The sequence below is a fragment of the Micromesistius poutassou genome, assembly GCF_964030765.1.
Source record: "Micromesistius poutassou genome assembly, chromosome: 22".
In the NCBI taxonomy this organism is placed as follows: Eukaryota; Metazoa; Chordata; class Actinopteri; order Gadiformes; family Gadidae; genus Micromesistius; species Micromesistius poutassou.
The window spans coordinates 675,719-688,218 of record NC_140292.1 but is presented as its reverse complement, the minus strand read 5'-3'; the positions used below and the strand labels follow the sequence as shown (position 1 = coordinate 688,218).

The 12,500-nt window shown below is 52.8% G+C and overlaps 1 protein-coding gene across 1 annotated transcript in view; it reads right to left on the bottom strand.

Annotated features, from left to right (window-relative positions):
* Positions 1–12,500, bottom strand: part of LOC311367483 (ELKS/Rab6-interacting/CAST family member 1-like) — a gene marked incomplete at its 3' end in the record, with an annotated part of 47,737 nt that overhangs the window by 12,565 nt on the left and 22,672 nt on the right. Inside the window, exons 5-11 of the mRNA XM_084486321.1 lie at positions 10,942–11,177; positions 9,707–9,878; positions 6,183–6,257; positions 5,457–5,612; positions 5,038–5,130; positions 3,419–3,586; positions 2,652–2,819 (exon numbers count right to left, since the gene is read on the bottom strand). Of these exons, the coding sequence (XP_084342447.1) occupies positions 2,652–2,819; positions 3,419–3,586; positions 5,038–5,130; positions 5,457–5,612; positions 6,183–6,257; positions 9,707–9,878; positions 10,942–11,177 (1,068 nt within the window). The remainder of the gene's footprint in view (positions 1–2,651; positions 2,820–3,418; positions 3,587–5,037; positions 5,131–5,456; positions 5,613–6,182; positions 6,258–9,706; positions 9,879–10,941; positions 11,178–12,500) is intronic.

Here is a 12,500-nt window from a genome sequence, read left to right as displayed (position 1 = left end):
GAGCGAGAGAGAGAGCGAGATAGAGAGAAAGGAGAGAGAGGGTGGGAGAAAGAGAAACTGAGATCACAGACCAAGATATAGAGTTATGTCAACGTTACTGACTTCATTAAGATGGATACAACTGTTGAAATAAAGAGAGGGGGGAAAAGGATGAGGTCAATGTGGGCAGGAAAGAGGATGAGAGGAGGGAGAGAGAGAGAGAGCAAGAGAGAGAGAGAGGAGTCAGAGAGAGAGGGAAAGAGTAAGAGTGAGAATGAGAGTAAGAGTGAGAATGAGAGTGAGAGTCAGAGTGTGTGAGAGAGAGAGAGAGAGAGAGAGAGAGAGAGAGAGAGAGAGAGAGAGAGAGAGAGAGAGAGGGTGAGAGAGGGAAAGACGAGATGAATGGAGAACAGAGGGATGAAGACATTAAACACGTGTCACGTATTTCTAAAATTAATCTAGACGGTCTAAAATGAGTGAGAACCTTCAAAGTGGCCCCGTCTCCCTCGCTGGTGTAGAATGATGGAACACAACCGACCACAGAGAGCAGAGTTGTGACCTCTATCCTGCAGCTAACTTTACAGACTTACAGTACCGCTGTGTGTGTGTGTGTGTGTGTGTGTGTGTGTGTGTGTGTGTGTAAAGGGGGCCCCTTAAAAGTTTCCAGCGCCTCATTAATCAACTGTCCACCTGACAGTGTGATTGACAGCTTCTCCTGTCACATGCTTACACACACACACACACACACACACTTAGACAACCCTCACACACACACGGCTGACACACTCCCACTTGCTCTTACACTCACACTTAATCCTTTTCCTTCTTCTTTCCGGCTCTCTCCTAAACACACACACATTCACACACAGACACACACATTCACACACAGACACAAACACACACACATGCGTGCGTTAACATATCCAGACCAGGAAAACAAGATTGGCATGGCAGGAAATACTTCAGTGCGCGCACACACACACACACACATACACACAAGTGGGAGAAAGACTTTGATCCCTACTGCACCCTCTCAAAATGACAGCACTCTGTGTGATTGTGTGAGTGTGTGTGTGTGTGTGTGTGTGTGTGAGTGTGTTAAAGTTTGAATGCATGCTATGTTGACTTTCACTGTGCCATCATATAGAAACTGTGTGGGTGATGACATATTATTTTATATACCTGTCTATGGCAGGTGAAAATTACAGAAAGTTGCCATTAATTCAATCTTCCTCTGCCACATATCCCATTCCGTCCTCCATCCACTATTCAGTCTCCTTAGTTAGACACTCTCTCTCACTCTCGCTCTCTCTCTCTCTCCCCCTCTCTCTCTATCTCTCTCTCTCTCTCTGTCTCTCTCTCTCTCTCTCCAGCAGTTAGCTCTGTTTCCTATTTGAAGTTGTCAGAGGTCATCATTTATTGAACAAGGGGAACTCATTAGTATGCACCAATTTCAAACACTCTGTCTCTGTCTCGCTCTCCAGCCCCTTCCACTTCATTTCCCCTGGGTCGGCCTGGCTGTCTGTTTTTCTGTGTGTCTGTGTGTGTGTGTGTGCGCGTGTCTGTGTGTGTGTGTGTGTGTGTGTGTGTGTGTGTGTGTGTGTGTGTGTGTGTGTGTGTGTGTGCGTGTGCGTGTGTGTGTGTCTGTCGGTCAGGATGGCTGTCTGTCTGGATGACTGGCTATGTGTATGTTTGTCTCGACTTCTGGGTTTGCAGCCAATTGTGATTCTGACAAAGCATCCTTTTCTGGAAAAATATGGAATGCAAATTTGACACACACACACACACGCACACACACACACACACACACACACACACACACACACACACACACACACACACACACACACACACACACACACACACACACACACACACACACACACACACACACTCACTCACTCACTTACAATCTATCCACTGTAACACATGTCCCACTCCTTTCCTCCACCATCTATCCCTGGTCGGGGGTCAGGGGTCATGTGATGGATCAGGGAGAGTGGTCTCTTGTGTTATCACGGCCTGCGTTCCTCACAGCAACACACCGCCTCAAGCAAGTGAGTGTGCGAGCGTATCTACAGCTGATACAGCATCGCCATGGGGACTATCAGACAAACACATATACACACAAGCTTATATAAACCCACATTCGCGCACACACACACACACGCATCTAGAAGAGTTCTGTAATTGCGTATGAATGCCCATGTCCATCTGCTGTTTGACCCTTTTCTCTTCAGTATGCAACATAACTGCCTCATGCTCCACTGTCAATATACCGCCATCTGGTGGACACAGGGCATCATTACATACTGTCGATATACCGCCATCTGGTGGACACAGGGCATCATTACATACTGTCGATATACCGCCATCTGGTGGACACAGGGCATCATTACATACTGTCGATATACCGCCATCTGGTGGACATAGGGCATCATTACATACTGTATAAATACGACAATGAAAAACACTGGATGTGAACATTGTGTGTTTGTGCATGTGTGTGTGTGTGTGTGTGTATGGTTGTGTGTGTGTGTGTGTGTGTGTATGTGTGTGTGTGCGCGTGTGTGTGTGTGTGTGTGTGTGTGTGTGTGTGTGTGTGTGTGTGTGTGTGTGTGTGTGTGTGTGTGTGTGTGTGTGTGTGTGTGTGCGCGTGTGGGCCCAGCGACCTTCTTCTGCAGCACGTTGACCTTGCGCTCCTTGACGTCCAGCATGTCCTTGAGGTCGCTGATCTCGCCGCTCTGCGTTCCTCTCTCCTCCGTCAGCTCAGACACCTGCTGGCCCTTCTTAGAGAGCAGGGACTCCTTCTCCTCCAGACGCACACGCAGCGCGTCCACCTGCGCACGCACACACACACACACACAAATAAGATCAGACACACACACATGCACATGGTGGGAGTCCTTCTATATGTTTGCTGTGTTTCAGTCCAGAGATATTCCGACGTGCGACTGAATGAGGCATCAGAGGGGATACAGTGACCACCAACACCCGAGCTACTCCGTTAGAGAGCCACTCTGCTTAAGACAGAGCTTGAGACAGGGTTAGGGCTAACCCCCAACCCTAACCCTAGCGTCAGGGCGCACTCACACTAGGCCATCTGTACCGCGCCCCGAGTACATTTGCCCCCTAAAGTCTAGACCGTTTGGCGAGTGTGAGCACGCCATCCGCACTCAAGTACAGTTAAATTCCGTGGCCTCAGTACACTTCGGAGTAGGTGTGCTCAGGCCACGGTACAGACGCTAATGAGCCGACACGCACGGATACGCAACCTTTATGTACAAGAGGTACAACCGTACTCCAACCGCCCAGAGGAGATTGCCTAGTGTGAGCACAGGCCAGCGGCACAGTGGGGGGTGGGGGGGGGCAATCGTACGTTGAGTACGGTACTGCCTAGTGCTTAGTGTGAGTGCGCCCTCAGAACTGCAGACGGTACCTCCGTCTGCAGGATGGCGGCCCGCTGCTCCTTGGCGGTGAGCGACTCCTTCAGGACGTCCACGTGCTGCTTGCTGTCGGAGAACTGGTTGTTGAGCGTCTCCAGCTTGGTGCGCAGGCCCAGCAGCTCGCTGTCCCTGCGGCCAAGGTCCTGCTTCAGCTGGTCCGTCTGGCACGCGCACGCACACACACACGCGCACACATGCACGCACACACGCGCACGCGCACACACACGCACGCGAGCACGCACGCACGCACGCACGCACGCACGCACGCACGCACGCACACAAACACAACAAAAACACACACCCACACCAACAGACACACACCACAAAATAGAACATGTTAATTGTTACATGTTAGTGCCCAGGAGGCGGCTTACGATTAACATGTCGTGCGGTTAGTCCAGTGAGAGACAGCGGTCATTCAGTAATAAGGAAGTAAGCAGACAGGTCGTAGCATCCAGGGGGCAGCCGTCCACCCCTCCCTCCTTCAACACCGTTTAAGGCTGACAATGATTGTCGTTTCAGGAATCAATTCATAAAACAAAAAGTTCTTCTTTTCAAATGACAAGGGTGAAGGGTCACAAAAATGTTACCTAACAAAAATGCACATGCAGATGAAACTTGAATTTCCTCCATTTATTTACTGGCAGCTTATCCTTCTCTCCCTCCCCCCCCCCCCCCCCTCCCTCTCTCTCCCCCCCCTCCCTCCCTCCCCCAGGATGCTTCTGTCAAACCAATCCACAACCTCAGCTGGAGAGAAGAGCCTCATGCATCAAGGGAGAAAAACAAGCCAAGGCAAGTAGCCACACACACACACACACACACACGCACACGCACACACACACACACACACACACACACACACACACACACAGCATAACATAGCACAGCGTAGCGTAGCTGGAATCTAGGGCAGAACTCTACTCTGAAGAGTACAGTGAATACAAGAAAGGGGTCCACTTCCAGTGTTGTCGAGTGCCATTGATTTGAGAGAAATGGCAGGAATGTGACTACAGCGCCCCCAATTGGTAGATTATGGTTATGTTGACATTCACAATAACAGAAACCATAAGCTTCCATCACTTTATTGCTGTAGTAAGCATTAGTAGTATAAATATAATTTCATGAATTTTTCTATCACTGTTACAGGTGACTGACTGAAGTGAGGTTAAGGTCCTCGTAAAGGGGTCGGGGTTAGGGTGAACCAGAGCGGCCATTTCTCTCCACCAATGCCTTTGAATCAGCTGCAATCCCATTGTATGTTTGTTGACAGCTGTGCAGCCAATCAGAACGAAGCCCGGAGGGGAGGCCTCACATGACAACTGTCTGTGCACACCAGCCAATTAGATCAAAGCATACAGCCAATTCAGTCAGATAAACATTTTAGTAAACACCCTTTTAGTTTCTCAACACACACAGTGAAATTCGATTAGAAGATCCATGCAAGTAAATCCGGCCTTAAAGTGTCTAGTGGACGTTCTATGAGTGAACTACTGAAGCCTCAGCCACCAGAGAGAGAGAGAGAGAGAGAGAGAGAGACAGAGAGAGAGAGAGAGAGAGAGAGAGAGAGAGAGAGAGAGAGAGAACCATCAAACAGAGGGGAGCTCTCTCTTACGGCAGGCCCATCCTGCTGCTGCTCATTGGTTTGCTGCCTTAGGGCCTCCGTCTCTGATTGGCTCTGACTTAGCTCCTCCTTCAGCTGCTTAACCTAGCACGAGAAGTGGGCGTTACCATGTCAACAGCAGTCAAGGCGTTCGCCGTGTGAGCCAATCGCAATGCCACCCACTATGTGCAATAGTGGGTGAAACAAAACATTCATCATCATGACATCATGGGTGTCAAAGGAAAACGTGTGTGTGTGCTTCAGGTGGTGTGCGATGGTGGTGTGTGTGTGTGTGTGTGTGTGTGCGTGTGTGTGTGTTTGTGTCTGCCTGTGTGCGTGTGTCTGCCTGTGTGTGTGTGTGTGTGTGTGTGTCTGCCTGTGTGTGTGTGTGTGTGTGTGTGTGTGTGTGTGTGTGTGTGCGTCTATCCCACCTTGTTCTTCATGAACTTGGAGTGCGAGCGGTAGACCTCCATCTGTTTGATCTCCTCCTCCCGCTCCTCGCTGCTCAGGGCTCCGTTGGACTTCAGCATGTTCACCTCCTCCTCCATCTCCCGCAGGCCTCGCTCCAGGGAGCTGATCTTAGAGTCCTGGGGACCAATCAGAACACAGAGGACATACCAACGAGTCCTTGGAAACCAATCAGAACACAGAGGACATACTAACGAGTCCTGGAGAACCAATCAGAACACAGAGGACGTACCAACGAGTCCTTGGGAACCAATCAGAACACAGAGGACATACCAACAAGTCCTTGGGAACCAATCAAAACACAGAGGACATACCAACAAGTCCTGGAGAACCAATCAGAACACAGAGTACATACTAACGAGTCCTGGAGAACCAATCAGAACACAGAGGACACACTAACGAGTCCTGGGGAACCAATCAGAACACAGAGGACATACCAACGAGTCCTTGGGAACCAATCAAAACACAGAGGACATACCAACGAGTCCTTGAGAACCAATCAGAACACAGAGGACACACTAACGAGTCCTTGGGAACCAATCAGAACACAGAGGACACACTAACGAGTCCTTGGGAACCAATCAGAACACAGAGGACACACTAACGAGTCCTGGGGAACCAATCAGGACACAGAGGACACACTAATGAACCCTGTGGAGACGGTGTATTGATGGTTTGGACGGACGTACCTTCATCTCGATCACCGTCTGCAGGGCCTTGGTCTTGGCCGACTCGGGGGCCGCCTCGTAGCGCCGGTGGAGCTCCTGTGGTGGACACACAGCACCACCCCCACCGTCAGCACCGCCCACAGGGTCAGCTCCACCCACACCACCACCGTCAGCACCGCCCACAGGGTGAGCTCCACCCCCACCTTCAGCACCACCCACACGGTCAGCACCACCCCCACCCCCACGATCAGCCGGAGAGGACGGAGAAGAGGGGTGGTGGGGTTGAGGGTGAGTTTGAGGGTGAGGTTGAGGGTGAGGTTGAGGGTGAGTTTGGGGGTGAGCGTGAGGTTGAGGGTGGGGTTGACGCTGGGGGTGGAGTTTAGAGTGAGGGGGGGGATTACATTGAAGGTGGGGTTGATATTGAGGGTGAAGTTGAGGGTGAAAATGAGGGTGAGAGTGGGGTTCATGGTGGAGTCGGGGGTGATATTGATGGTGAGGGTGGGCTCGAGGGTGGGGATGGGCTCGTGATTCAGGGTGGGTATGATGGTGGGGGTGAGGACGGGGATGAGGGTTGGGCTGAGGGCGGGGCTGGGGGCGGGGTTGAGGGCGGGGCTGAGGGTGGTGCTGGGGGTGGGGGTGAGGGTGGGGGTGAGGGTGGTGCTGGGGGTGGGGTTGGGCCCGGGGGGCAGGGCCGGGGTGAGCGTGGTGTTGGGGGTGGGGCTGCGGGCGGGGGTGAGGGGGGTGGGAGGGCCAGAGGTGCGGAGGTGAGCACAGCGAGGGCCGGACGCAGGGGGCGGCCCTCAGGGCGGGGGCGGGGTAGGAGGAGGAGGGGTGGAGGAGGGACGGGCGGAGGTGAGCCCCCGCGACGGAGGGGAACGCGAGGGGGGGGGGGGCGGCGGGCCGGCGAGGAGGCCCAGAGGGCGGGGGGGGGGAAGGGGGAGGGAGGGGAGGGGGAGGGGGCGGGGCGGGAGGGCGAGAGACGCAGGGAGGAGTGGCGGGAGGGGGGTCTGGGAGGAGGCACCGGGGCGGAGGGGGGAGACGGCCGGAAGGGGGGGGAGACGTGGAAGGGAGGCGGGACGGGGGAGACGTGGAAGGGGGGGGAGACGTGGAAGGGAGGCGGGACGGGGACGGCGGGGGAGGGGGGCAGCAGGTGCCTCCCTCTGGAGGAGACGTTGGCCCTCAGCATCCAGGGGTCCTGAGGTACGTCCCACATGCTGCCCGGACTAACCGCTGACGCTAAGCTAACGCTAAGCTAACGCCACGCTAACGCCGAGCTAACCCCGGCTCCAGAGTCTCGGAGGTCAGCGACGGCCGTCGGTATTGATGAGCTCCCCGCTCTCAAGACGGTTTGATTAATGAAGCAGAGTCACTTTCAAAACGCTACGGCGACGAGCCCCGTCAACAACGACACTAGGAGTGTAACAAAATAAAAAACGGAAATCCGGTAAAAGCAGCATATCCAATCCGAACGAGGCGAAACGCAGCTCCCTCGCCCGAGCGAGAGACCGAACGAGGAGATACAAGGACAGGAATGAGACGGAGAGTGATGGGGAGAGAGCCAGAGAGAGAGAGAGGGGCCGAGAGAGAGAGAGAGAGCGAGCGAGCGAGCGAGAGGTGAACACAGAGGAGAGGAGGCTCTCCCAACGCATCGCTGCTTCCTTTGGAGCAGACACTCTTAAAGTCGAGTGCCGCACAAAGACAGCTAATGCATTAGGAGGTTGTGTGGCTGTACAATAGTGTGTGGTCAAGTCATAGAGCCATAGCCATAGGCACTGAAACGACACACACACACACACACAGACAGACACGCACACACACACACACACACACACACACACTTTGTAGAGATAGTCCTGACCCCAATGTTGATAACATTCAGATGAGCTAATCCTACATAACGTGGTGAGCAGAATCTGGGGTGAGGGGTCTTCCTGAAACACTGCTCAGTGTACTGGTGGACCTGCTGGGTACCAGACAGCTCATATTCCCACTAGGCAACAAAGGTTGGTGTTACGGCCACTGTTTGTTTGTTTGTTGCTGCCTTTTTGTTTCCCTCTGTTATGTGCAGGTGCCAGTCATTAATTCATTCATCATCCCGCCTCTACCAAACCAGCTTCCACCAATCACCTCATCAGTTTCCAGCAACGGGAGGCCTGCCACACAGATAAAAGCCAGTTTGGCTAGTTTCGACTCTGCAGCCTCTCTCCTTTTGTTCCCGTTTGTTCAAAGCAAAGCAAGTGGCTATGATTCCTTAAATTGAAACACGGCTGCATTTATACTATTAACAAGGTAACAAAGGCTGTTTGGGAAGTCTGGAGTGGGAAAAACGTCAATAACAATACGCTGACTATTATTCTCAATTATATAGAAAATTATCAAATAAATATTATACATCATCAAATTCACTAATTCCCAGTAATGCCGCTTTTCCACCGCCAGTACCAACTCGACTCGACTCGACTCGCCTCGACTCAACTCGGTTTGGTTGCGTTTCCATCTAAAAAAGTACCTCTTCAATGTGGGCGGGTCGTAGAAAAGAACCTCTCCACCATGGGCGGGTCGTCATTAGGTTTTAATCACGGGAGACGCGATTCCCGGGAAATCTGAATCTGATCAAGACTATTTCCTGATTCCCGGGAAAGGTTATGATGGGAAATAAAATAAAATAAAATAAAAAGCGCAATGACTGCACGTCTATTGTTGTCATACGGTAACGTTGATAGAGGCGAAACTCGAGCCCTAGGAAAGGAACGACACTGAAACGAAACAGCGAAACGCCGGTCCGTGGACTCCAGCCACGCCGGACACACACAACCACGCCCGACACACATAAAGACGCGCAGCCTAACTCTAGCCCCGGGAAAGGAGCGACACACACGGCGAAACGCTGATCAGTGTCCCCCTCGGGAGCGGGTTCGTGGACTCCAACCACGCCGGACACAACTTAACTTGAGTGAATATTCCCATTTACAGCCGCTGGCCAATCAGTTACCAGCAGCCTGTTTACGTCACACAAAAGTACCTACTCCGCTGGCATGGAACCTCGACGGAGGTAGTACTAAAAAAAAGTACCCGGTACTAGGTACCAGGTACTTTTTTTGCCAATGGAAACGCAAATAAGGCGTGGCGAGTCGAGTCGAGTCGAGTCGAGTCGAGTCGAGTCGAGTAGGTACTGGCGGTGGAAAAGCGGCATTAGAGAGGGCTCAAATCAGGCAACACGTGGATGCATAAATTCTACCACAAGATGGCGCTGTTATGTCAGGTTACACAGGACTAGCTAGCAATATTGATTGCTTAGGGGTACTGCCACGGTTATTGCATGTTAGACCATATGAACAGCTAAAGCTGGGTGTTGGAACAGGCTAGTGGATTCTGGTTTGGTTAAGAGAGCATTAAAGTTTATACACTCATGGTCAGGCCAAGCAAAACTCTTTCAATGGTTTAACTGTATCATCTAAATATATTAGCCACACACACACACACACACACACACACACACACACACACACAGACACACACACACACACACAGACACACACACAGACCTCTCTCAGCTGTAGCGTCTCCTTGTCCTTCTGCTCCAAAAGGCCCTCTAGATGGTGGATGGTCATCTCCGCGTCGGCCAATCGCCTGGTGAGCTCATGGTCCTCCTCGGTTGCCCGCGACGACAGCCCTTTGCTCTGCAGCATCTCCAGCAGCTTCTTGATGGACTCGTCCCTGAGAGGCGCCAGACACAAGGCACGAGCTTCATCTGACCACGCCCTGCTGCCATAGGCACCAGACACAAGGCAGGGGGGTCATCTGACCACGCCCTGCTGCCATAGGCACCAGACACAAGGCAGGGCCTCATCTGACCACGCCCTGCTGCCATAGGAACCAGACACAAGGCAGGGGGTCATCTGACCACGCCCTGCTGCCATAGGCACCAGACACAAGGCAGGGCCTCATCTGACCATGCCCTGCTGCCATAGGCCCAACGGTGGCCTCACAGATCAGACATCAGACTCACATCTAAGGACTGACAGCAGAGGAGCTCAGTACGGGCCGACCTTCTTTCACTTAATAGATATGTTTAGATCAGGCTTATCAATCGACGTTATTCGTCCCTCAAGGGTGACGAGAGGCCCCCTCCTTCACACGTGACATAAGCAGCCTGTGGGACAGACAGCAGTGGGGCTAAAAGGCGTCTCAGGGCAGGAGCAGAATAAGGGACTGAATGCGCGGCGTGAATAACCAGGGTGATGAACACCTGACCTGACCACATCGTCCTCACATCAGTGTCCTTTTACACAACGATACAAACAACAACAAGGGAAGCCACCATGCTTTCTGCACTCAGGATGCTGCCAGTCATGCTGCCAGACTGATTTGAACCAATCAGAAAGAGCCATTTCATATTGTTTTGTTTGCTTTTGGTGATCTCCTCGTTGTTTGATTCTTTCTATGCTTCATTATTAATTATTCTTTTATCCATATTAATCAGCCTGGTGTCAAGCGTTCTGATTATTCTTCTCGTGCCCGCGCCCACTCCCTCTCTCTCACCCTCCCACTCCCTCTCTCTTCTCACCCTCCCACTTCCTCTCTGCCACCCACTCTCCATCACTGACACTCATTCTCTCAGTCTTAGACTCGCTCCGTCCCACCCACCCTGTTCTGCTCCTATCTCTCACCCACCCCCCTCCCCTTCCAACCTTCTCCCTCTCTCCCTTCATCTCCCTCTAACCTCCTCTCTCCCTCACTCCCTCCCCCCCCCCCCCCCCCCCGCCCTCCCTCTCCTTACCGGGCGTTGAGGGTGTGCTTCTGCGTGTCGATGCGTAGCTCCATCTCCTCCAGGGTCTTCCTCAGGAGGAAGAGCTCCTTGGCCTGCCGCTCGTAGTCGCTGTGCAGCCGCAGGAAGTTCTCCTCCGTCATCTCCCCCAGCCCGCCCCCCTCGCCGTAGTCCGTGTGCAGCAGCTGGTTCAGGTCCCGCTGGATGTGGAGCTCATCCTGCAGGGCCTGGATGGTGCACTGCAGGTGCTGAGGGGGGAGGGAGGAGGGGGGAGAGAGAGAGGGGGGGGGGGAGAGAGGAGAGTTAAGGGCCTGGATGGTGCACTGCAGGTGCTGAGGGGGGAGGAGGAAGGGGGAGAGAGAGAGGGGGGAGAGAGGAGCGTTAAGGGCCTGGATGGTGCACTGGAGGTGCTGAGGGGGGAGGAGGAAGGGGGAGAGAGAAGGGGGGGGGGGAGGAGAGTTAAGGGCCTGGATGGTGCACTGGAGGTGCTGAGGGGGGAGGAGGAAGGGGGAGAGAGAGGGGGGGAGAGAGGAGTGTTAAGGGCCTGGATGGTGCACTGGAGGTGCTGAGGGGGGAGAGAGAGGGGGGAGAGAGGAGCGTTAAGGGCCTGGATGGTGCACTGGAGGTGCTGAGGGGGAGGGAGGAGAGGGGGGAGGAGGAGCGAGGGGAGACGTCTGAGGGGTGGACCTTAAGGGAGCCGTCTGAGGGGAGGACCTTAAGGGAGCCGTCTGAGGGGAGGACCTTAAGGGAGCCCGGCTGAGGGGAGGACCTTAAGGGAGCCGTCTGAGGGGAGGACCTTAAGGGAGCCGTCTGAGGGGTACATTGAGAGCGGTTCACTGTGTTTCTGAAAATGGTTGTGGAATACCTATCTTAGGAATAGGATTTCAACCTCAACATTTTGCACAAGTTTAGTGAAAAAAAGGTCTCCTCTTAATTCTTCTTTTTCTCAAAAAATACATGTTGTATTCCATGTGTGACGATCTGTATTGGAGAACTAAAGAACCTCAAATCCACAACACCAGAACCCTAGCAATAAATCCATGACATTCGTGCTGCTGAGAACGAAACAGGAGCATCGCGTTGACACGGGCAAGGAAGTCAAGAGCTCTTCATCAGCGCCTGACTCCTCCTCGTCCAACCAGGAGGACTCGTCCAAGGAGAGGAGAGCAGGCCCCAGAGTAGCCCAGTCACTGTGTGTGTATGTGTGTGTGTGTGTGTGCATGTGCGTGTGTGTGTGTGTGTGTGTGTGTGTGCATGTGCGTGTCTGTGTGTGTTTGTGCACGTGTGCATTAGTGTGCATGTGTATGTGTGTTTTCGTTTTTGTGTTTATTAGTGTGTGCATGTATATATGTGTGAAATATGTGTGATTAATGATTAATGATTATGTGTGTGTGTGTGTGTGTGTGTGTGTGTTTTCGTATTTGTGTGTATTAGTGTGCATGTGTATATACTGTGTGTGTGTGTGTGTGTGTGTGTGTCTGTGTGTGTTTTCATATGTGTGTGTATTGTGCATGTCTATATGTGTGTGTGTGTGTGAGTGATGTCACACCCATGTCCCCCAGCATCTCATA